The 22,283-nt window shown below is 40.3% G+C and overlaps 1 protein-coding gene across 4 annotated transcripts in view; it reads right to left on the reverse strand.

Annotated features, from left to right (window-relative positions):
* Positions 1 to 22,283, reverse strand: part of LOC121183464 (adhesion G-protein coupled receptor D2) — an 82,285-nt gene that overhangs the window by 35,042 nt on the left and 24,960 nt on the right. For all 4 annotated transcript variants that reach the window (XM_041040547.1, XM_041040544.1, XM_041040543.1 and 1 more), the window contains 2 exons: positions 7,179 to 7,220; positions 2,607 to 2,660 (listed from right to left, as the gene is read on the reverse strand). In XM_041040547.1, the coding sequence (XP_040896481.1) occupies positions 2,607 to 2,660; positions 7,179 to 7,220 (96 nt within the window). The remainder of the gene's footprint in view (positions 1 to 2,606; positions 2,661 to 7,178; positions 7,221 to 22,283) is intronic.

Below are 22,283 nucleotides of genomic sequence, written 5' to 3' on the forward strand. Positions count from 1 at the left end.
GACATTGTCCGTCACTCCTGCCAGGGTCTTCAGTATTAAAAATAAATGGCACCTCGTTTATAGTCTTTTATCAAACAGGCCTAACAGCAGGCAGCTATTTCACAGCTATTTCTGTGGTACTAGACAAAGACTAAAAAGAAACATCAACTTTCGACTGTCCACCTGTGAAAATCGAATGCCAGTCAAATTAATATTTGTGACTGATTCAAGACTGATTCTAACCAACTCTTCACTTCCTATATCTTGTCAAAACTTGAATGAAGATCAAAAAAACTAATCCGCTTCCAATTTATATCTATATTTCAGTGGTGTCAGGGGCATGGAGTATTGAGGGGGGGGTTGTTTTTTATTTGAGTCCTGCAACTGACAGCTTTATTTCACAAAGCAATCTCGCTGTGTGTGTACAAGAGGGAGGTCAGGGTGGGTCAGGAGGCACGCGGTATCAAACAGGCAAGCTACACTGGTCAAAGTGGCTGCGTGTGTGTGTTTGTGGGATTGTGTGTGTGTATAAATCCCCACCCCCTGGGGATAAAAAAAGCTGAGTGTGTGACCCACACCCATGTAGAGGGCTACTACAAGGAAGAGGGCTAAACAGGTCAACAGAGGTGTGGAATTAAAGAGGGGAGAGTGTGTGATTAGGTTTGGTGGAATTTATGTGAGAGGTCGTCCAGGTCAGAGGTGCGTCACTGTATCAAGAGCAATATATGGTTAAATTGATTATTCAGTGTTTAAATGATTTTCATGTTTTTTGCTATGTTAGTTTTATGTTATGTACAAGACATTTAATCTGATGTGATGCACACTGTTTAGATACAATAAATAACTGTTACTGTACTGTATCAGACTGGTCTTTTACCTTCCCTACAAATCTGTACCACACACAATCAGAGAGATGTCAGAATGTCTGTAAGATCAGTTGTCGGGTGGCAACAGTATAATAATGTAAAAAGGCTTAGTATTGGTTTCTTATAATGCTAGTGATTTAGGTATAGAAGGGACAATAAAAGTTTCAAAAGATCTTTTTTAATCTAAATAACTACTCTAAACCCTTATGCTGATGCTGAAATTGAAGTGAATTATCCCCTTGGATTAACCCCCCAATTGTTGCAAATAATACAACATATAAACCCCTCTATCTCCGACAAGTGCCATTTGTCTTTAAATGACCCCATATGCAGTAACACCACCAAAGCCTCTTTATCCCCCTCACCTAGCGAGGCACGATACCCAATCTTATGTTTTACAACAAGGGGATATATAGGGGCATGTGCGGTCATCTAGAGCCAAATGTCTCCTATCTAACCAAAGGACAGGTAGATACAGTATTTCAAGCAGGATTTATTGCACAAAATAGCATTAGCTAAAAACCGTCAGCCGGCAGTGATGGCTAAAAAACGCATTCTGGTAGCGGAACCCGGCAAGATTGGAAAATTGCCACCACGAGTTGGGAGAGGAAGCAATAAAAATGACGGTAAATGTGGGGGCCTCACTGATAACATGAGCAGCCAATATATCAGACCGCACCTGGTGGCAAGGGACCCCTGGGGGCCCCCTCCACCCACCCAGCACGCAGACACAAACACACAGACATACACACGCACACACATACTAATCACACAGACATTTTAATTTATCTGTTTATTCATTTTATATTTCTTCTCCTCCTTACAATGTCCATCTCTGAGGTGGGGGGGGTCAAAAGGAAATAGGTGTACCCTAATTTTTTAAAAATCAATCTGCCATCAGAAATGGTTTCATTCCTTCATCAAAGACCTGAGGTGCATGAGGATGAAATACTGGGGGTGGGGGGGGGGGGGGGGGCATATGTGTGGGTCAGGGTGCAGTGGGAGGGCTGTGTGCCAGCCATAAAGCACGACAAAATCTAGGAAGAGGAGTTTAGTTAATGTGACCACTCATAAGGGACAAGATGCATTTTGTGCGTGTGTGAGATGGCGGGTGCAAAGGAGTGTGGAATGATGAGAGTGGGTGTTTGTCAAAGCACCAGGGTCTATAATTGTGTGTGTGTGTGTGTGGTTTGCGCCTGTTTGTGTGTGCTAGAGACTATTAACTACTTTTTTACTAAGTGCTTTGCATAGGCTATGATCTTCCTAAACACACACACACAGACAGAAACACAAACGCACACACACAGACACACAGACACACACGCACACACCGACAGCATCCTACCATTTCAGCCAAACACCAGCGTCCAACAAGGTATAAATACTGGCCTGACACTTTAATGTCAGGGGACGGCTTGTCCTGGATTAGAAACTTGTAACCCACCGTGGAGCTTGACATTGCTGGGATGAAGGTGCTGTAATGGGCAGAGTGGGGGGGGGGGGCTATTACGAAGGGTCTACATTTGATGTATAAGGGCATCTAACATGGACTGTCGACTAGTGATAGGCTACCAGATGTACAATGTTGCTTTGTGGCCAGTTTTCATTGGCATTGCTGGAGTAGTGATTTTTTTTTCCAGTAAGAAGCAAAAGCTGTAAGGAAAATTGAGTCTGTTGCACCAGGCTGGTGGAGAGACACACACAAAGGTATACGGACACACACACACACACTTATTCACAGGAAAATATAGCATTACATACTGAAAAATTAAGTGCTTTTCTCCTCTCCTTGATCCTGTTGACCGTGCTCCGAACCTGAAAGAGAGAGAGAATGGGAAAGAAAGAGATAAGTGTATGTGACACAGCACTCAATGAAACACACTTATAATGAATCAAAACAAAAAATCTTTCACAGCAAACATCTGCCAGTACCCAAAGTGTAAAATTGAGAAGGGAGAAAAGAACGCGGAAATGGGGGAGATAACAGATTTTAAGCGTTGGCTTGCAGACACCGACGGGTAGCGAGGTGTGTGCGTGTGAGAAAGGGTGTTCCAGTATGTCCCAGTAGCTAATGGGACTTGAAAGTGACACATAGAGCTGGCAAACTAAGGAGACGACTTCAAGCTATCATCTGTCAACATAGAGCACCGGGACCAACAAATGGAGCTATTGGAGGAGAAGGGACCGCCCTAGCAGAACAGATTACATTTTTACACTCCGGATGAAACGGTGTACTACACATTCATTTAACACATACAATACCAGACAAGGAATTTACAGATTTTAGAGATGTAAGTATACATACATACAATTTCAGTATATAGTTCAGTAATTTAACTAACCCCCAATTTACCTGCTTTTTTACTTAACTCCTTAAAAACAAAATTAAAATGTTAAAAAAAAAAAAAGACCACTTCTGGAGAATCATGTTTAAACAAGATAAACACTGAATTGTGTAGCACTGTGGACGTTAAACCAATCTGAGACCTTTGCTTTCAGAACTTTAGTAATTTGGATGACCTTTAATTATATTTAACTGGCTAATTTCACATATTTATTTAAACTGATTAACCTTATTTTGTAATTTAGTCCATCTAGGTATTTATAACTGATTGATATTATCAACAAATATTTCTCATGTATTGTGTGATTAACGTCATGTCAAACAAAACAATAATCAAAAAAATTAATCAAATTAATGTGTGTAGAAAATAAAAACTTTGAATTCAATACAAAATTGCTCCTACATATTCGGAAGGGCTTAGGAGGTAGGCAAACAATATGGTAATATACAAAAATCCATATTTTGTCACATAACTGCAGCAATTAATGAATATATTATTTCCCTTCTAGAGAGTTATGTTTATTTAGTAATAACAGAATTTGTTATTTTAGTGATATTTTTAATTACTTTAAAATTGAATAAGTCTGCTGATATTTTTATTTTAAGAAAATGGTATTTATTATTATATTATTACATTTACATATCATATTCATATTATTTTTACTATAAGCAATTTTTACTGCAAACAAGAACAGTATAATAATTTGCTTTACAAAATTTAAACAAAAATACATACAGAACAGCAGGAATTACTCAGTCTGTCAGTACGTCAGTCAGGCTGAAGTCTTCCATGAAAAGCCTGTGGCACTTATGAGGTCTGCGTGTGTGTGTGTGTACATGAATTTGTTCGTGCACGTTGTCAGCACTCACAGTAAATTTGTAGCGGCTGGGCACTCATCACCACAGCCCGTCCCAGCCCAGCCCACCACGTTAGTGAATATGCATTATGGCTTATGGCTTCATTAAGTCGCGGCGTGTTATAAATTATGACACCACACTGAACACACACACACACAGTCTCAGAGACAGAATGTGTATACTGAGGATGCTTTGCATACATTGCACTGCTGAAGGGCCACATAATGAAGAGAGCCCGAGCCTTGTGACAGGGCAGATTCAACAGCGGCAGCATCATGATTTCAGAACCTTCCTATTATTTCTGACAAAATCTGCAGAAGGCCTTCGACAGTGCAGATGTTAGAGACACACTGTCTTAACAATATTTAATGTGGAAAAGTCCTGGGGATTTCACTGATATCAAAAGCAGCCGGCGTGCGGAGGCAATTACATGACACAACTTAATTAATCATTTGACAATGAGGGGAAGGGCATTGTTTTAGATGATCGTTATGTGTTTAAGAGATTTTGCGCACACTCAAGGTTTCGCCATGATGCAAAACGTGGTTCCCCATGTAAATGGGCGCTAAGTGATTACCATATGAAAGCGGTGCGCCCGACAACACCTGCCGACATCCTTGGAGCTGATGGAAATAAAAGGTCATCAAAGCGTGGGATTACAAGGTGACCACCAAGGAAAAGCTAATTGCAATGAATAATGGAAAGCTATTGTCAGGTAATTAGCAATTAAAACGTTGCATTTTGAGCGTAATAGCAGCAGACGCAGTCTGTCTTCCATGCCATATGTGTAATTACTGAGCCTGGAAACCAGACTCATGAATGGAGCATTTTTTCTGACTTTGAAGCACTGGCTAATTCAACACTTTTCTTTAGCATATCAAAGTAAAATTTCTTCACACCAAGCTGGTTAAAGACTCATTTGTTCTAACCCTAACCCAACTAACAGCAACTTTAGCTAGTTGCAAAGTTTTTTTCTTCACTTCACAGACTTTGTCTCACTTAGCAGCCTCATTCTCTATTCTGTATGCTTTTTGCATGCATGCCACATGCTTTATCAGCTGTCAACAATCCTTGTCAACAAAAAAATGAAATATAACATCACAGCATAGTATAAACTGTCCACTTGATACTTTCTGCCCCACAGTGTATCTGTGCTTGAGATGATGATCAGCCTCAGGAGTAAAATGTTGATCCATACTGTCTTATGAAACAGGTGGTGAACTGATGTTTCTTATAATATAATCAAAGGAGAGATTACAGTCCCAAGCCATCAAGGCTGGTTAGCTTAAATGAATACAGACAGAAGAGGAACCTCCCTGTCTCACATTGGCCTCTCCCTGCCACTCTGGTTACAGGGAAGAAACAAAAAAGATTTTTGATCATTCCCATTCAGCATTTGTGTGTTTTTTCTCCTTTTAGCTGTCAGGGAGGGTGAAAACTGAAGCCTGCGGTGCTCTGTGATACACACTGGAGAACAAGTAAAAAGTTAAAGATACAGAACAAAAGAAAGACATGGTGAGGGAGAACAAAGGAAGCCAGCTCGAAAGGTGGTGAGGGTTCAGAGAGAGAAAGAGAAATGTCCATAATGGCAACATTACTCTTTTTTTTCAAATGTTAACAAAGAAGTGTGGTCCTTTTGAAAACTGGAACATGTACATAGGCTGCTCACAAACTGAAGACCCCAGGGTCAAGGACAGCTTAAGTGTAAGAAAAAATTCCCAAGCACTAAAAATGGCACTTAAGCAAGAATGAAATGTTGATTTATTTTACAGTGTGAAGGGTCAGCACTCCTGGCTCTACATTGTCGGTGCATTGCCTATGACTCAGGGACAGCGCTTTATGTTCTGGATAAGACATGAATGAAGAAATGAAAACAAAAAGAGGAAATAAAAAAGGACAAGAAATGCAAATGTTACATGACAGACGTCCTCTTGGATGATCAGACAGCGGTGGTGATGGCATAAAGATGAAAAACAACAGATAAGGAATAAAAAGGAGAAGGAGGGCGGACTAGTGTAATGTCGCTCATTATCTTTGAAGGAAAAAAAGCTATATGTTACCCAGCTTCTCAAAAAGCTGATTGTATATGGTGATGATGACCTTGAACATTCAATCAAAGCAACAAGAGGCAAATGAAAAAATGAGGTATGTCTGTATTCATCAGAAATGAAGACTTGTCAACCATGGTTCATCCCAGCCATAAAGAAAACAGCTTGTAGATTTTACAGTTCATTTTGGTGTGATATTAATATTCTCTTTCCATTTATGATATTGTATGAATCTCCGGAAAACTGAACATGTAAGTTCGTCTGCGATGGTTTGAGATGCGCAGACATTTCACAGATCACTGATAAATCAGGGGCTAAACTTCTGTGTCTTGAACTGTTACCTGTGCTACAAGGCAAATCCTTTTACACTTGGGAAGTGTCTAAAAATGAGAAATAGCAATTTCAGACAAAAAACTGCTGTATTTTAAGAGGGCTCTGATACAATATCACCTATGCACATGTGACGTTAACCCTATTTACATACACTGAGAGCCATATTTGACCAAGAGCGATTTTCATGACTCGAGTCTCATCCATTAAATTGCATCTCTCTGTCTCTGTCTCTCGCCACTCACCCACCCTCCACCCCCACACAGCAACGGTGTATCTAAATGATAATAACGCAGAATTTCAATACTATATTTCCGCACTCCTTCATTGCATATTGTTTTTCTTATTTTTGTCTTACTACGGGTACTGCCTGGGTCCCCGCAAAGCCCTGGCCAGCGGCTTTGTCAGGATGCTAAATGGAGGGCCGTGAGTTTAAAAACTTAAAGAGGCAGTGAAATATTAGACATTGTGGGTGAGGAATGAGTGGCTGAGAACCGCGGCGTGTCAGTGTTTAATGGTCGGACTCGGATGCATATAAGTTAGTCCAAGCATGAAGGGCAGTGGGATGCTCGTGTGGAAACGATGTCCCCTCCTCTCCTTCCCATCCCTCCTCCCATCCACCGACACACGTTCGCACACATACACACTCGTACTCTCACACCCCACCCACACAGCTTTTAAGCAGGGAGCCCATCAGAAACTTGTCATTTCTCTCATTCACTCCGACAGCCTTGAGACACAATGCAGACTTACCTCTGTGTTGTACACCCCATATATCAGGAAGATGAACAGGCCCTGCAAACACAGACAAAGAAAGAGAGAGAGAAAGAGAAAGAGAGAGGGAGAGAGAAACAAGAAGGAGGACAAAGTTGTTACAGTTGTTTTCTCTCTTATCGTCTTGTAAGAAAAAAAAGATCAAAAATAATGAGTGGAGCGACACGTGCAGGTTAGGTTGATTTGTACTCTATCCTGACTACGCAGAGCTGAAGTAGAGCGTAGTTAAAAGTGATGAGAGAAGAAGCAGGACTTGAAAGAGTACAACTTCTCCAAACTGGGCCACCTCAGTTGGGCTCAGCTTGCGTTTATTTCGTCTACAATACTCGCGCTCCTCATTCCAGCCCCCACTGAGCCATCAAAGGCTCAAACCCAAGGTTCTACACAGCTTTATCGAAATAGAAAATCTCAAGTGCTTGTGTTTAGTCTGTGTTGTTAAGACACGGAGATATAGAGGACCAACAAACGCACAGAGACACACAAAGTCGATACCTTCACAAGCATATGTAACAGATGCAAATTGCTATAAATTATGAGGATCAAAGACAGTATGAACACAAACACATATTAAAAGACACACACACACTTAGGCACACGCACATAAGAACAGCAACTCAGGCCAGAAGAGACTATCAAGGAAAACCACTGGAGGAAAGCAGAGAAAGAGAGAGACAGAGGGAACATAATGGAAAAAGTGACACATAAAAGAAGATATTTCATGTTCACAACACTCCACGGCTAGTACCCAGAACCCAAGAATGCCATGCCCTTGGATGCATAAAGGCTGCACTTTTGGTCACAGAAAAAACAGTTATTTGTCATTTCAATCCATCGTGGCATCCATTGAATGTACAAGCTGTGCATTCGCCTTCAGGCCATAATGTAACCCTGTTGCCTCAATGGAAACAGTGAGAACAACATTCTCAGAGCACCGACTGAACTGTGTCAAAAAAAATCCTATAAATTTCAAGGCTGGTAGATACAATAGATTCTTTGATAAGGTGATGTGGGTCTAGCTAGCACAAAAAAAACTTTTAAAAGTACATCTCTCCCCTTTCACTGCTCAGAGTGCGTCTGTGTTGCTTCATCTTTAAACGAAGGTAAGGACACATCCTGAGGACAGGCAGGCACAACCCGGTCAATGCATCAATCAAGTTGAGTTTGGAGCATCCAATTTTTGCTAGAGGGAGATCTCGATGCATCACCATTGACAACATGATTTGGGGGCCCATTCAAAGTGACAGGCCGACGATGGCCGACAATGACGACCTCTAGCCCGAGCTACTGCCCATTCACCTCCTACTGGCTGCTCTCCTGTCCTCCAGGGACTGAATTGCCCTGTCTGTTGGGCTGTCAGGTGACACGTTAGGACATCCATCCTCTTTAAACAGACAATTCCGCTGGTCTCTGACATGTTGAAGACAACAGACATAACTAGGGATCTCAAGCGAAGATAACCACATTTTGTACTTTCAATTAGATGATACGTTGGCTACAACCTAATACAGCTCACACACAACAAAGTTTCCAGTTGCTTCAACTGTTAGCTTAGTGCTCTCTTATTATTATACACTGTTATTGCTGGGTCAGTTACAGGCCACTGTAGCACAAAGAGACGGTGAGGCTGCAAATGTGGGAAGCTGTCCCTAGACACCTTCATAACATGGCAAGTTCTGGCCTTTTTCAGCAATTCCAACTGACTACCAATATGATTTATGATTTCAGACAGCAGGCCATCATAATATCAAACCAACAAAATCTTAACAAAATAAATCTCATTGCAACCCCAAGCCCTATGCTCTTAGCTGCCGTCAAGGAAGCTGGCTCCTTTGTCATTTCTGTATTTCATATTCCACTGAAAAAGTTTGTCACAGAAAACTACATGAAGTGCACATCATCAACATGGGCATCCTGATCAATACTGTGCTACTGATGCTGACAAGTGCCATTATAAGAGTGTGCTTACAGCACTTTTACTTGGATTATAAACAGGTCTGTTTGGTAAATGTTTATTGTAAGGTAAAATATGACTTTTATGGCTTTTTAATTTAAAATAAATTAGTAATTACAGTCACAAACTATGGTGTTCATTGACAATTATTTAAAAGCACAAGTAAGGTGTTACATATATTGTTTATCAAGGAAACATTGTTTCGTTTACTCCTTTCATACGCACACAAACACATAAACAAGCATGTAAACAAGCACACACATACAGTAACAGACAGTGGGTGGTTAATCTGCAATACATACCCTATTGTATTGCATTAGTATTGCAATTTCCAACTTATTGTTGCAATTTGATTATCATGTTTTTGATCATTCCTCTTATTTGCAATTAATCTTTTGTTGTGTAGTGAACAAAGTGGGGAGAACATACTGTGCACATTAGGAAAAATGATCTATTAAAATTTAATTGAGTTAAAAATAAGTGGCAACACAACAATAATGATGGATTGTTTAAAATGTTAATTCATTAATATTCCCACTAAAAACAAACAGAGACGGAAAATGGGGCGCATTATTTAAATGCATGTGTGCTTTTCTAAACCCAGTCCTCTTTCTTTTGAACTCAGCGGCAAATGCTACAAATATATGCAAAGAATGAACACAGTTGCTTTCAAAGTATTGCTATACTGTACATCAAACAAGGGAGCATAAATTAATTAGCATCCAGCTAATTAGGGAACAATTGTATGTTTAAAAAGTTAAAGCCAACAAACACTGTGTTTGACCAAAAACATTATCACCCCAGAGAGATGTACTATGTTGCAATGCAAGACAGAAAACAGCATTTGTTTAAATGAACAAGGGTGTTCCTTCTTATCAGAAAGCTTCATCTAAGAACGCAGAAGGAACAAGTCAAAGTCAGAGATCAATTTATTTACAAAATTTCTAAGCCAGTTCAATTAAAGCACAAAGCTGTGGTTCTTACCCCTCATGCTGTTTCCTACTGGCTGTTTATGATGTTTTCCTTTTTGGAAATTTACCGCATTCTACCTCTGCTGTCCTTGTAACTCACTCTTCCTAAAAGCATCAGCTGAGTGCATTAAATGTTTAAGGTGATCCATCAACCACTAGTGATACATGTAATAGAAGCTTCAGTGTTCGGGTAAGTGTGTCTACTTAATAGCTTCAATGTATGTAAAAACGTAAAATTTATTTAAAAAGCTTGTTTTCCTCAAATGTCAAAAGTTATGTATCTTTGGCAAAAAAGAGGTGATTTGCACCCTATTCAGATTGACAGCTCTTCTGTTATTAGGTAAAAATGGATTTTGGATCTTTCACATATTTAGTCATTTAATTATATGAGGAGACAAAGTGAAAAAGCAGGTAGGAGTTCAGTGTTTAAGTAAGGGATACTTTTCCACAGAACACCTTTCACTTACAGTTATTATGTTGAGGTATACCAATGGCAGGTAATGGACAACACTATATATTTAATTTTTGTCACAGTTATGTCAACTGTGTCATAAGTGTCAATGCTAACAGACTTTACCTTTACCTACGTCCAGAGGTCATACCCTTGTCAACATCCCAAATGCGTAGAGTTACAGTTGAACGGTAAAAACATCAGAAAACAGCAATTTTATGACAATGTCTTGGGGACTATGATCAAAGGGTAAGGGCAGTGTCTTGGGGAGAGAGAGAGAGAGAGAGAGAGAGAGAGAGAGAGAGAGAGAGAGAGAGAGAGAGAGAGAGAGAGAGAGAGAGAGAGCATGAGGAGCAATGACAAGAGGTATAATGACAAGAGGTCATTATACTTTTGTGGACTTTTGTGTGACACCTGGTTGTTTATTTTGAGAAACAAATGGTTTATGGTAACAACATACAAACCATGATGAAACAGAAAGGATGTATGAAGTCTCTGTGGGCAGTCACGCTCATGACCAACACAATGTAATAATTTCATCAGCTCCACTAATCAAAAGAAATGTTACAGTACTGTAGGGCCTGTAGCCACCTATGATCACACCCAATAAGATGTCTTCAGTGTCACTCCAGTAATGCAGGACAGTAATTGAAGTACGTTTTTTTATTTAAAAAAAAAAAAAACTGAGATCTCTGACACTCCAATATAAAAGCCACTTTACACATGGGCTCTGGTTTAGGGGCCCCCTCAACACTTGTGTCCATTAACAGAAGAGGCCTGTAGCCCGCATTACATTTGTTTCCACATAAGTTACAATATGCTGAACATGGTGACTGACCTGACTATAGACAGGCCTTCAGTCTTTTATGATCAGCCATCTCTATGGTTAAAGGTCAAAGTTTCCTGTTAATGCACATTTATTTATGATTTAAAGTTAATGGGCAAAACATTCAAAAACACAGCTATGGTGTTGTAAAACCTCGCACTTTATTTTGTCTCTTAAACACACAGAGTCACTCATTTAGGCAACTCTATCATGACACCCTTCGCATATATTAAGTTGCTCTAGGGCAAATACTGAAACTAAAAAAAAAAAACATGATTCAAAAGAATTTCCTGCACTGGTGTGGCACAAAGTATAAAGCTGGCTGCTTGAGAAAGTTTCGCTCCATCTCAGCATTCCATATTTAAATAAAAAAACATACAGAAACTTTTCATAAATGAGATAGCTGTGCTTGTGTTACTTTAGAGTAATTGTAAACCACATGTTCCACACAGTCTTTAGGAGAAGTTCAGGCACTGCCATTGCTCAATGTCAAAAATGTTTTATATTTGTCTAATCCTACATCAAAAATCAAAATAGATATACTTTTCACAAATGACATCTTTCAATTGGACCGACAGCTTTCTCTTAAGTAGCTGAAGACCGCAACCTCCACATCCTTTTAGAGAATTCCAGGCTTCAGTGTCACCTAATGCCAAAAATGAGAGCTATTTGAACAAGCTGGACCCGACGTCAAATATCCCAGCCCAAATTCAAACACACAGAGACACTTTTCACAAATAGAGCTATCTGCATCCCCACTTGGCAAAAAAGGGGAGGAAAAATTCTGCCCTCGCACCTGGTAATCATTACGGAAATGAGAGACAGAAGAGGTTAAAACGCTGTGGTGGAGGAAAACGAAAAGAAATTCACACTTCTGCGCTGGGACTTGCTAATGTCTCTGACCCCTCCACGCATAAACAGTTTAATTAACATGTATACATAACTTTCACTTTAACTGCTCATGGCATGTCAAATCAAAGTGTCTGTCAGTGCTGTGAAACAGGGAGTTGATACTTTGCAGGTCCTCAGTTCAAATCCCGCTCTGTGTAACTGCTCCAGCTGGCCAGAGAAGCTGGCAAGAAGACATGAAAGCAGACAGACAGGCAGGTAGACGGGCAGTCTGCCACTCTGTCAGTTTGATGAGGTAAACACCTCCCAATAAAAGCTTTGTAACACCCAGATGAGCTTTGCTCAGGCCAAGCAGGAGGGACGACAGTATGTTTTCAGTGGAAAAACAAAAGACTAACCAAACAGAAAACTCAATGTAACTTTTTACACTTTTTTCTATAAAGGGTTTTAAAAATCCAGGCAGCATTGACATCACTGACTCGTGATATAAACACTCGAGAAAAATACAGCTCCATGTTTCTTCCACAACTGAAACAATACCATGCCAAGAACTGTGAGGCATCTTATGGCATATTGTGCATGAACTCTCAGTGGTATTTGAAAACTGATCACTCTCAATTACAAGTTAGTTTGTGTAGTCTGCCAAACAGGAATGCTATAAATCTTCAAAAAGTGGAATTTCTATTGTCAAACTGCAACTTCATTTTTGATTTATGTCTAATTTGAATCCATTCGTGCATTCAAATGTTTACTTTACTGGGAAAACTGCAAACAGATACGTACAATCCTGACAACTGGAACTGGCTGCATTTTTATTTTTTAAGTGTTTTACAACCTTTCAGACAATGGAAAGGCCATAATGTCTATCCAGTATCATTAAACTCTTTCTTCAGTTCTCTTCACAATGACGCATTACAGTATATAGTCTGTGTTTGAGGGTGGGGTTGGGGTCAAAGTCTTTGTCCTGTATCTATCCTATTGTACATGATTAGGGAAAGTGGATCATTCTTTGAGAAGAGCTATTAGGACTTGCCCTGTTTCTTTCCCACACACACATCCAGTCATTTGGGCTGTCACATTGAGGAGGGGACCCCCAAGCCAGCCTGCCTCTACAGGGTGTATAGCTGAAGAGGAAAACTGAGAGGATGCACACACACACACACACACACACACACACACACACACACACACACACACACACACACACACACACACACACACACACACACACACAAAGGCACACACTGAGGCCGGCAGCAGTACCAGTACTGGTGTGTGATGGCTCAGGAGAGGAGGGAGAGTTATTAGCTTAGCCCTGAACCACCTACTTAATATAGGGGCCAGCGGTGATCGCTAACAGAGCCTGGCAGAGGTGACAGCTTTTGGCCCTGCTTGAGGAAATCCAATTGAAAAGCAGCCAAGAGGAACAACAAGCCCGAAACAGATGTTGCTCGCTACCACCGGCGCAACTTGAGTACACAACCCAGCAGCAACAAACTGCGATGTCAAATCTCACACACAAACATGCACGCAGCGGACACAACGTGAAGCACACACACATTCTGTTGTGCCACATGAAACTGTACAATAACAACATGTACAAGGGGGAAAAGAACAGCACCAAAAATATCCATAAACACATCTACTGTAAATAGTTAACACGAGTAAAGATTTGTAAAGCTCACTTTTGGTGCTTTTTTCTGGTTTTTGTATTATAATAAGTATTTTTATAATAATCCTGACATACCCTTATGTTTTTTTAATTAATAATAAATATAATGAGCTCTGAAACCCCTGCTAAAGGGAGAATTTCATTCTGCGTCGTCAGTTTGGCCAAGGTTGCATGAAACTGGCCACCACTGTTTAACAGTTAAGTATAGCACAGTGGGATTAAAAATAAGTTAAATTACAATTTTACATTAAAATAAAACATTGTTCTCATTAAGCCCACCCAGTGACAAACACACACACACATACACTTTCCTTACAGTTTAAACATGATTTAAGATCCATAAACTCTATCGGTCCAAGGTTACTGAGAATTGTGTTTTTTCATGGTGGAGCACAAAATACTCTATCCGCTAAACCCAAAATGGAATTAAGAGGAAAAGCAAAACAGAAAGAAAAAAAAATAGGGAAGAGTTTGTAAGTCTGTTAAAAACATCTATATTGAGCGGAGGCCAAAACAAAACCTTTCCCCCAGAGAACAGACCCACCCAGCCATCCATCCATCTATCCCTTCTCTCTTCTTTTTAACATCTTTGGCATGGCATCTCAATGAAAACGCAACACGCAAGCCCTCAAATCATTACAGCCCCTTGCTGTAATATTAATTGAGTTTGGCAAGGCTGACCATGCCTCAGTCGCAATAACATTCATTTATTTTTTCTATTACTGCTACTGCAAAAGAGCGAGGAGGAGAGGGGGTGAGAGAGATACAGGAGGGGGGGGGGGGGGGGGGGGGGGGGGGGGTGATGGGCTAAAATCAATTGTGACATATCTTTATTGCCAGTCGATGACAAATGACTGCACATTTGCCATTGCTCTGGCATTGTGTCAGTGTGTGTCATATCGATTTTACATCGGACGGACAAATGTTATTGATGAAGCGCCTAAGTAACAGATGAGCACTCTATTTTACTTGTTTTAACGTGTAAATAAACCAGAATGCTGGGAGGGTGCGGTGGTGGATCTGTTCATTCACTTATACTCATTTTTTTCATCTCTTCTTTAAAATTAACTCAGTTTTGAGGCATTTACCCAAACTGGGTCTGCTGCAAGACCGACAGGAATGGGTAACTACACCCCGAATATGATCACGCTGCACACATGTGGTAATGCATTGGTGGTGTCGGGGGTGTGGGGGCGGTGGGGGGGGGGGGGGGGGGTAGGAAAAGAGAGCACCAGAAAGAGAGTGAACTGTAAACAAACTAGCTTTTAAACAAGACAATTTAGGGTTGCGTGTCTTAGGCGCCAAGCAAAACAGAGCAATGGAAAACTGATACAAACTTTTAACACATGGGTCAAAGCAGGAGTCTTTGAACTGGTAAGGGAAAGCACGCTGCCAGTGCGGAGTGCTGTTTAATTAAAAATACTTAGGTATCCAACAGGCCTTTCTGGGGCGCCCTCTTGTCAAACTGTATGTGATCCTGCTGTCAATCTCACGGGGTGTTTTCTAATTGCATAGTTTTCCACTGACAGAGAGGAAAAAATGTTGGAACAGAGCTAGTCCTGAGAAACAGCAACTGAGGACAGGGTTTGGTTTTTAGGAACTTTACACATGGACACACATGCGTACACACACTTGCATACATACACTCTCTTGCACTGTACATAAGGTGCTCAGGTTACTGACACTTCCATATTGCACTGCACATGCGCACAGATATGGAGACCATAACAGTGTAGACAATATAGATATGTATACAAATAAACTACAACATTCAGATATGAATTTAAATCCATCCACAAACAACTCCAGTCCGATACACATTTACACAACACACTTTACAACTTGATATCCATTTGCAGCATACAGAAGCCTCCACTTCACCCATGTTAAGAGAAGATTCTTTTTAAATCATGAATGCACGGGTAAAAATAATTTTATCCCCAGGAGGGTATAAACTGTTGTGAAGTCCAAAATGTGTTCCCAACTATGGGTTATGACAGAAATACACACACAAATCCTGTATGCACACTCCCCTCCACCTAAACTTACTCACATACAGATACACCTACAAATATTTGCTTTGACAGCTTTAAATACACAGCCAATGTACAGACATACTGCATGTGAAGATCTACACTTTATCAGAAATACACACACTAGCATGCATACATAGACAAAACAGACATATACGCACATTAACAACTGTACACACACACACACACACACACACACACACACACACACACACACACATCTAAGAACTTGTGAAATCTTGCAATGGTAAATCTAAATTTTGAGTTTGCACAAATTACATGATTCATGAAAAGGTTCATTGTTCATTATGCACTGCAGAACACAGCGGCATACGTGCACCCAGAAGACAAAGGTGAGGGGAAAAGAGTAAACAAAAAGGGCAGAAGCAACGTCCAAAGTAACATCAAAACAGTACAAGAAAGACAGGGGTTGAGGTGACAAGGAAATGAAGGTGATAAAGCTTCTGATGTTAGTTTATTCATTTAGCAATTTAAGATGAGTTCTATTCTAAGAGACAGCTGGTCGGTTGCCACTAACAGTCTGGCAGGAGGCTGGAGACACACACATGCTACCTCTGTGACATGTTACTGTCGACCACGTTTTGTTCACCTGAGGAGATTTATTGGGAAGGCATAACGGGCACCATTCCCCCAGGACATCAACTGCAGTGCAGGTGCCCCTCATAGGCTTCCCATCTGCAAACACTAATTGCATTCTTAAGAGTGCATAACCTCGCCAAAAGTACAGTTTCCAGGAATTAAACTGGTGGCGGGTAAGAAATTTGCCTGTGAACCACCTGTATGCCAACAGAGCCTCAGCCTACCATTTTTCAGTGCAAGTGTATATAACCTGTGGAAAAGAAAAAAAAAAGTGGAACAATGTTTTTTGCATAAAGTGTTTCGCTCAGGCAACAATGGAATGTTTGCCCTTGGTCTATTCTTTTTGAGGTGGTGTACAACGTGTCCAGTTATTCCTCTGCATACATTTGTAGGCATGAAAACAAATTTAAAATCACCTGACAGATACATGTGCACACACCAACACGCACATCTCACGTACACACAGTAACAGAACACCTAAAATAGCGCCACTGACAAGACGGTGTTGCAGTGCCCTTGACTAACAATGACAAACGGATGCAATATGCAAAGTCTGTATAAGTTGCTTTTGGGTGCAGAACAGGAAAAAGATTGCTCCAGGCTCCATTATGGAATGTGTTTGCGCTCAGGTTTCCCAGCTGAGGTGAGCCAAGCTGAGGCTAATGGCATGTGTCAAGATCAAGAAGAGTGTCGGCGAGACACAGAGAAAGAGAGGGAGAGAATACTGTTCACTTATTTAAACACATGAATTGTCAGTGGGTGTCTTGTGTTATGTTATTCTGCTGTATCTGTATCTGACCTTGTATTTGTTAGGGATGAAACTGTCTACAAATACATTATTTGAATATGAATAAAATAATGTTTTAAAAAGATACAAATTATTTCTGACTATGAGCAGTATTTTTTTATTCAAGCGAGTGTGCCTGTCACAGTTTGTCACAGATGTCTGCAAGCAGAAAAAGTTGCAAAACCCCTTTTGTTGCTTAATATCGTCAACGTAGAAGCAGCTTCAAGCACCTTTAGTGTCACTGTCTATCTGCTTCTGTCTTGTAGCTTTTAAACGTGCACTTCTATGTGTCTCTGTACCCATGTGCATGCTTTAGTGTGTGCACGCGTGTACATGTGTGCTACAGCACCGCCGTGGTGGCAGGGTGTATCCATCATGATAAACCGGCAGACTCGGCGACTGTCACATGCAATCACACTTCACTACGGTTCGCAGGACTTCAAAGTGAAAATGAATGGTAGTTCATCGACATGAAGACTTCATATATCTTCGTTTTTTTGCCTTTTCTTTCTCTTTTATTTTTTGGAAGAGACTTGTCTCTATTCTCCCAGCCCTCTTTTGTTGTGAGGATCACTTGTGCTTTTGTCTTTGTCTGAAATGCATGATGGGAAACATGGATTTTGGAAGAAAAAAAATCCGTTCCATCAGTCATTTTCTAACAGACTATTTAAATATAGTAACCCTCATTTTCACTCAAACCTAAGAGTTTTAAAGATGAAAAAATTATTTTGACGGAGTTCGCGTAAAAAGGTTTTGAAGTTTGCTGTTCCTATGTTTACAGTCACAGTTCGTACTTAAGCATACATTTACATATGGGATAGAGAATTTGTAAGGAAAGATTTGGATGGACCTAAAGCTGCATTAGGCTCTGTGTGAACACTAGAAGGCAGGAAGACTGCAAAACAAGCTCAGCAGTGAGTCATGAAACTATATCACCTTATCAATGTCTTTTGACTTGTGCTGGCAAAAATGTTCCTATGTACTGTCACAAATAGAGCAATGTGCAAATCCCAATCCTATTTATTATTATATTTTTGTATTTGCTCATATTTTTTGCCCTTTTTTAATTTGCAAATTCACAACAAAAATATCTTTGTCTCTTTGGCCTTCAAGACTTGACTCCACAATGTTATTTGTGACTATTAATGTACAATCCTCTGCTGCAAGCTTGTGGGCTAAGAGTGGCTGCCTGTGATTTGAAATAACCAAGCGTTAAAACCAGCAAACCAACACAAATGAAACGACAAGCGGACTAATAAACCAAACTTATGTTTTAGTTTAACGGTAATCCAAAAGTGGCTGCGGGCTGTGGGGAACTGAAGACATGACTGTTGCCAGTCAAGGCACCTAAAAAGCAATGCTTCAGCATTACAGGAAATCGTTTGATTATTTATTTCTTATTTTAATATAAATGCATTTATTTAAGCTTTGAATCTTTCCACAAAAAAAAGCTTTAAATATTTCCACAAAAAAAATATCTCAACATATCAATTATTTCTGAAGGGATACCCTCACAATTAAAAAAAAAAATGTATATGTATATCCCTTCATAGTAAGGCAGCAAAAGACAGAAAAAAACCCCATTAAGATTAAAAAGTCTACATCGCATTAAGCTTTAATTGAACATGGCAAGTGTTAAATGTGATAATCATCAAATTTGTTTCCACTAGAAAGTCAAATGAGCCATAATAATGCCAGTGCTGCAGTTGCTGCAGCTCTTTCACACCACAGAGGGTTGCCTTTAATCTAGTAATGACTCTGAAATGACACTGCTTTAAAAAAACTGTGGAGATGAGGCTATAGGTCTCTCTGCCTCCCTCCCTCGCTCTCTCTGCCCTGGCCCAGGCCCTGCTCTCGCTCTCCAAGGCGTTTGATTGGCACATGCTTTCACTTAATGAGGGATAATTACTAAGGAAAACAAGTGGGAGACCACATCTGCTCAGTGTAAAAAGGAGTCCAGGCCTGGCGCAATCTGTCAGACAGGGCTTTCAGGTTGTGTGTGTGTGTGAATGTTTTACCCACCTTCAGTGGCCTCCCAGTCCAACACAAACCCTCTAGGACCCACCACCCCCACCCTGCCCCGATGAGAAGCAGATTAATAGGAATCAGCATGTGGCTGTAAACATTCAGTGGGAAGAGTATATATCTGTGTGTGTTGACGTGCATAGGAAATGACCCAAGGTATCTGTCGGGGACAAGCCAGGGGCCACAGCAGGAAGGGCAAGAGGCCACCAGGGATGATCAACATCAACATCCCAATCAGTGTCCTGCTGCCATAGCTGTTGTTCTCCAGCTCCAATCGCCACTGTTTTGTTTACTTTCACACAATGCTGTAAAGGTAGTAAAATACACAGGCAGACACACTGCTCCCCAGACACCTCCACACACTGCCCATAAATCATCTCTGCATGGAATTTACATTGTGCTAAATGGTCTCTTAATGATCTGCCCATGTTTACAGGGAGTCGTCTTGATTATAGTCTAACACTGGAATCGTAAAGTTTTAAATGGGGCTTTTGTCCCACTTAAATAGAGTTACAGCCAAAAATTATTTTTGACAGACTGGTAACATTATAATTTAATTTATTCTGAAACAGGCATTCATTTTAAAGGATTGTTTCAGAAACATAAACACATAACACATCATGATTGGTTTGGTGGTGATAAACTGTCCTCTCATGTTAATCATTTGGCAAACTATCAGTGAATCTGGGTTGCCTACTGTAGGTAGGTTAGGATCTAAGCCTAATTTATGCTTGACACTCTTGACAGTGGCCCTTCAGCAATGGATGATATTTGACATTTTTCTCCACATTAACACCTTAGCCACAAAAAGAACAATTTAAGGAGTATTTTACAGTTCACCTCTCCAGTGTTCCACCTTTTCATTCATAAACAGGCATGAGAGTACACTTTTTAGATTAGTCATTAACACAGCAATATTCTCTCACTTGTTTTTCCACATTTGTTTTGACCAGGTCCAGGGTATTTTCACAGCATCTATATATCAAACCAAATTGTGTGGCAGTTCTTCACAATGCCAGGCGTATTAGATTTCTATAGGTACAGCAATCCTCATACTCCACTTCTCTTTTTCCAATCGTAAATGTGTCAGTATTTGAAAGACAACTGATTCAAGTGACCAGCTGACCAAGCCTAAATACAGTTAATATTAATTCTAAATTATTGAATAGTCTTTTGTCTCTAGTATATATTTTTCCTGAACAGCAGTAGATTTGATAATAAAAATCATTAAAAAATGAGTAAAATGGTATTTAAGAACCCCAGACCTAGACTTAATGGGGATCAATTCAGCTGCTTTTGTTTTACATTAGCCCAAGATAAACATATAAGAGAGATAAACATTTAATTAAACGGCACTGCTTCTCTCATTTTATAAAACCAGTTTTAAAGAGAATTAACTAATTATCAATCTCCTAATTTGATAAAAAGCTGCATAAAACAACAAACACACGCTTTCCATCTACTGAAAAAACTTAGATAAAGAAGAGAGACAGAGAGAGCATTTATTTGCTTTAACCTTAATGCAGCAAAAAGAAAATGGCTCACGTGTAAATTGGAACTGATATTTGACAGGCTTTTAACCTCCCGACACCCTCACCCCCCTCCTCAACCCCATCCCACCACCTCCCTGCCACCCACCCACCCACTCACCCACTAAACAGGGTTGTGCTTTCTTGCCCTGTGCTGACCCAGTTCTCACTAATTACCCGCAAAGTATACATCAAAGCAGGGCAAATCTACAGATCTGGTGCAACGTGGCAGGATAAGGGACACCAGGACTATACCTAACCCAGTCATGACCATCACTGATGTGCAGTGTGTGTGTGTGTGTGCGCGTGCGTGTGTGAGAAGTGGTGTAGGCCAACACAAAAGGCAAAGCAGTGAACTTATAAATAAAACGGTCATTGTTTCGACGTGGGTAATTTTGGGTGTCGGAGCTGTTTCTGACACTGTCGGCTGTGTGTGTGTTGGATGGCGGGGGAGGGAGGGGGGTGTGAAGGAGTGAGGTCATGAAGTTGGGAATCAGCTGATGGGATAACACGCCTGCTGACATGTATACACGAACACACACACACAGCAACATAAAACCACAGACACACGTATCACCAAACGCATCAAAGCATGGATGAAAATACAAACATAAATGTGCAATAATTAGGCAAATAAAAGTACACACTCTCTTTGTTGCTCTCTCTCTCTCTCTCCTCCCCTTACACACACACAAGTGCAGACACACAGGTATAGTCGTGCAGGGCCAAAAGGGATGGTTTGCTTTCTTATGACACAGGCTATTACTAAATTGAGCTGGCAGGTAATTCTAAGGCAAATAAATGCCAGCAGGTTTAACACAAGGAGAGGTCTTAGGGGTGCCGGCATGAGCAATGACAGGAATTCTCTCACCTCTTTTGACAGGAAGCCTATTATTCTTACTGCTTTATTTTCCCAGGCTAGTTTTCAAAAACTGATCTCTCCGATAGTATTTCATCACTCACCCCCCCAAAAACTCACTCCTTCCTTTTCTGAATTACCGCTGCTCCTTGTTCACTTTTGCCGGTTCATCTCTTCACTCCTAGACTTAATATTTACAGTAGAAGAGAATGAAGGTTGATCCTTTTTTTTTTTTTTTTTACAGCTTTCTTCACTGACTCCTTTTCAGTTAAATCCAAGGGTACTTAGGTGACCGTTTTTATGAGGGGCTTTTCCGTTCAAAAACCTTGATGCTAATAACTTGAATTAAGACTCCATCTGTAAGAAATCCTCCTTTCAAGCAGGTGAATATACAACATTATGAAATGTGTAACAGAGTTCTAATGTAAATGCTGTTCAAACATTAAAAAAGAAAAAAAAATCATAAAAATACAGCAAAAGATGAAAAGAGGCAAAAGGGAAAAAATAAGTACAAGTTGAGACAAAACACAC

Source organism: Toxotes jaculatrix, chromosome 6, assembly GCF_017976425.1.
Source record: "Toxotes jaculatrix isolate fToxJac2 chromosome 6, fToxJac2.pri, whole genome shotgun sequence".
NCBI classification, from domain to species: domain Eukaryota; kingdom Metazoa; phylum Chordata; class Actinopteri; family Toxotidae; genus Toxotes; species Toxotes jaculatrix.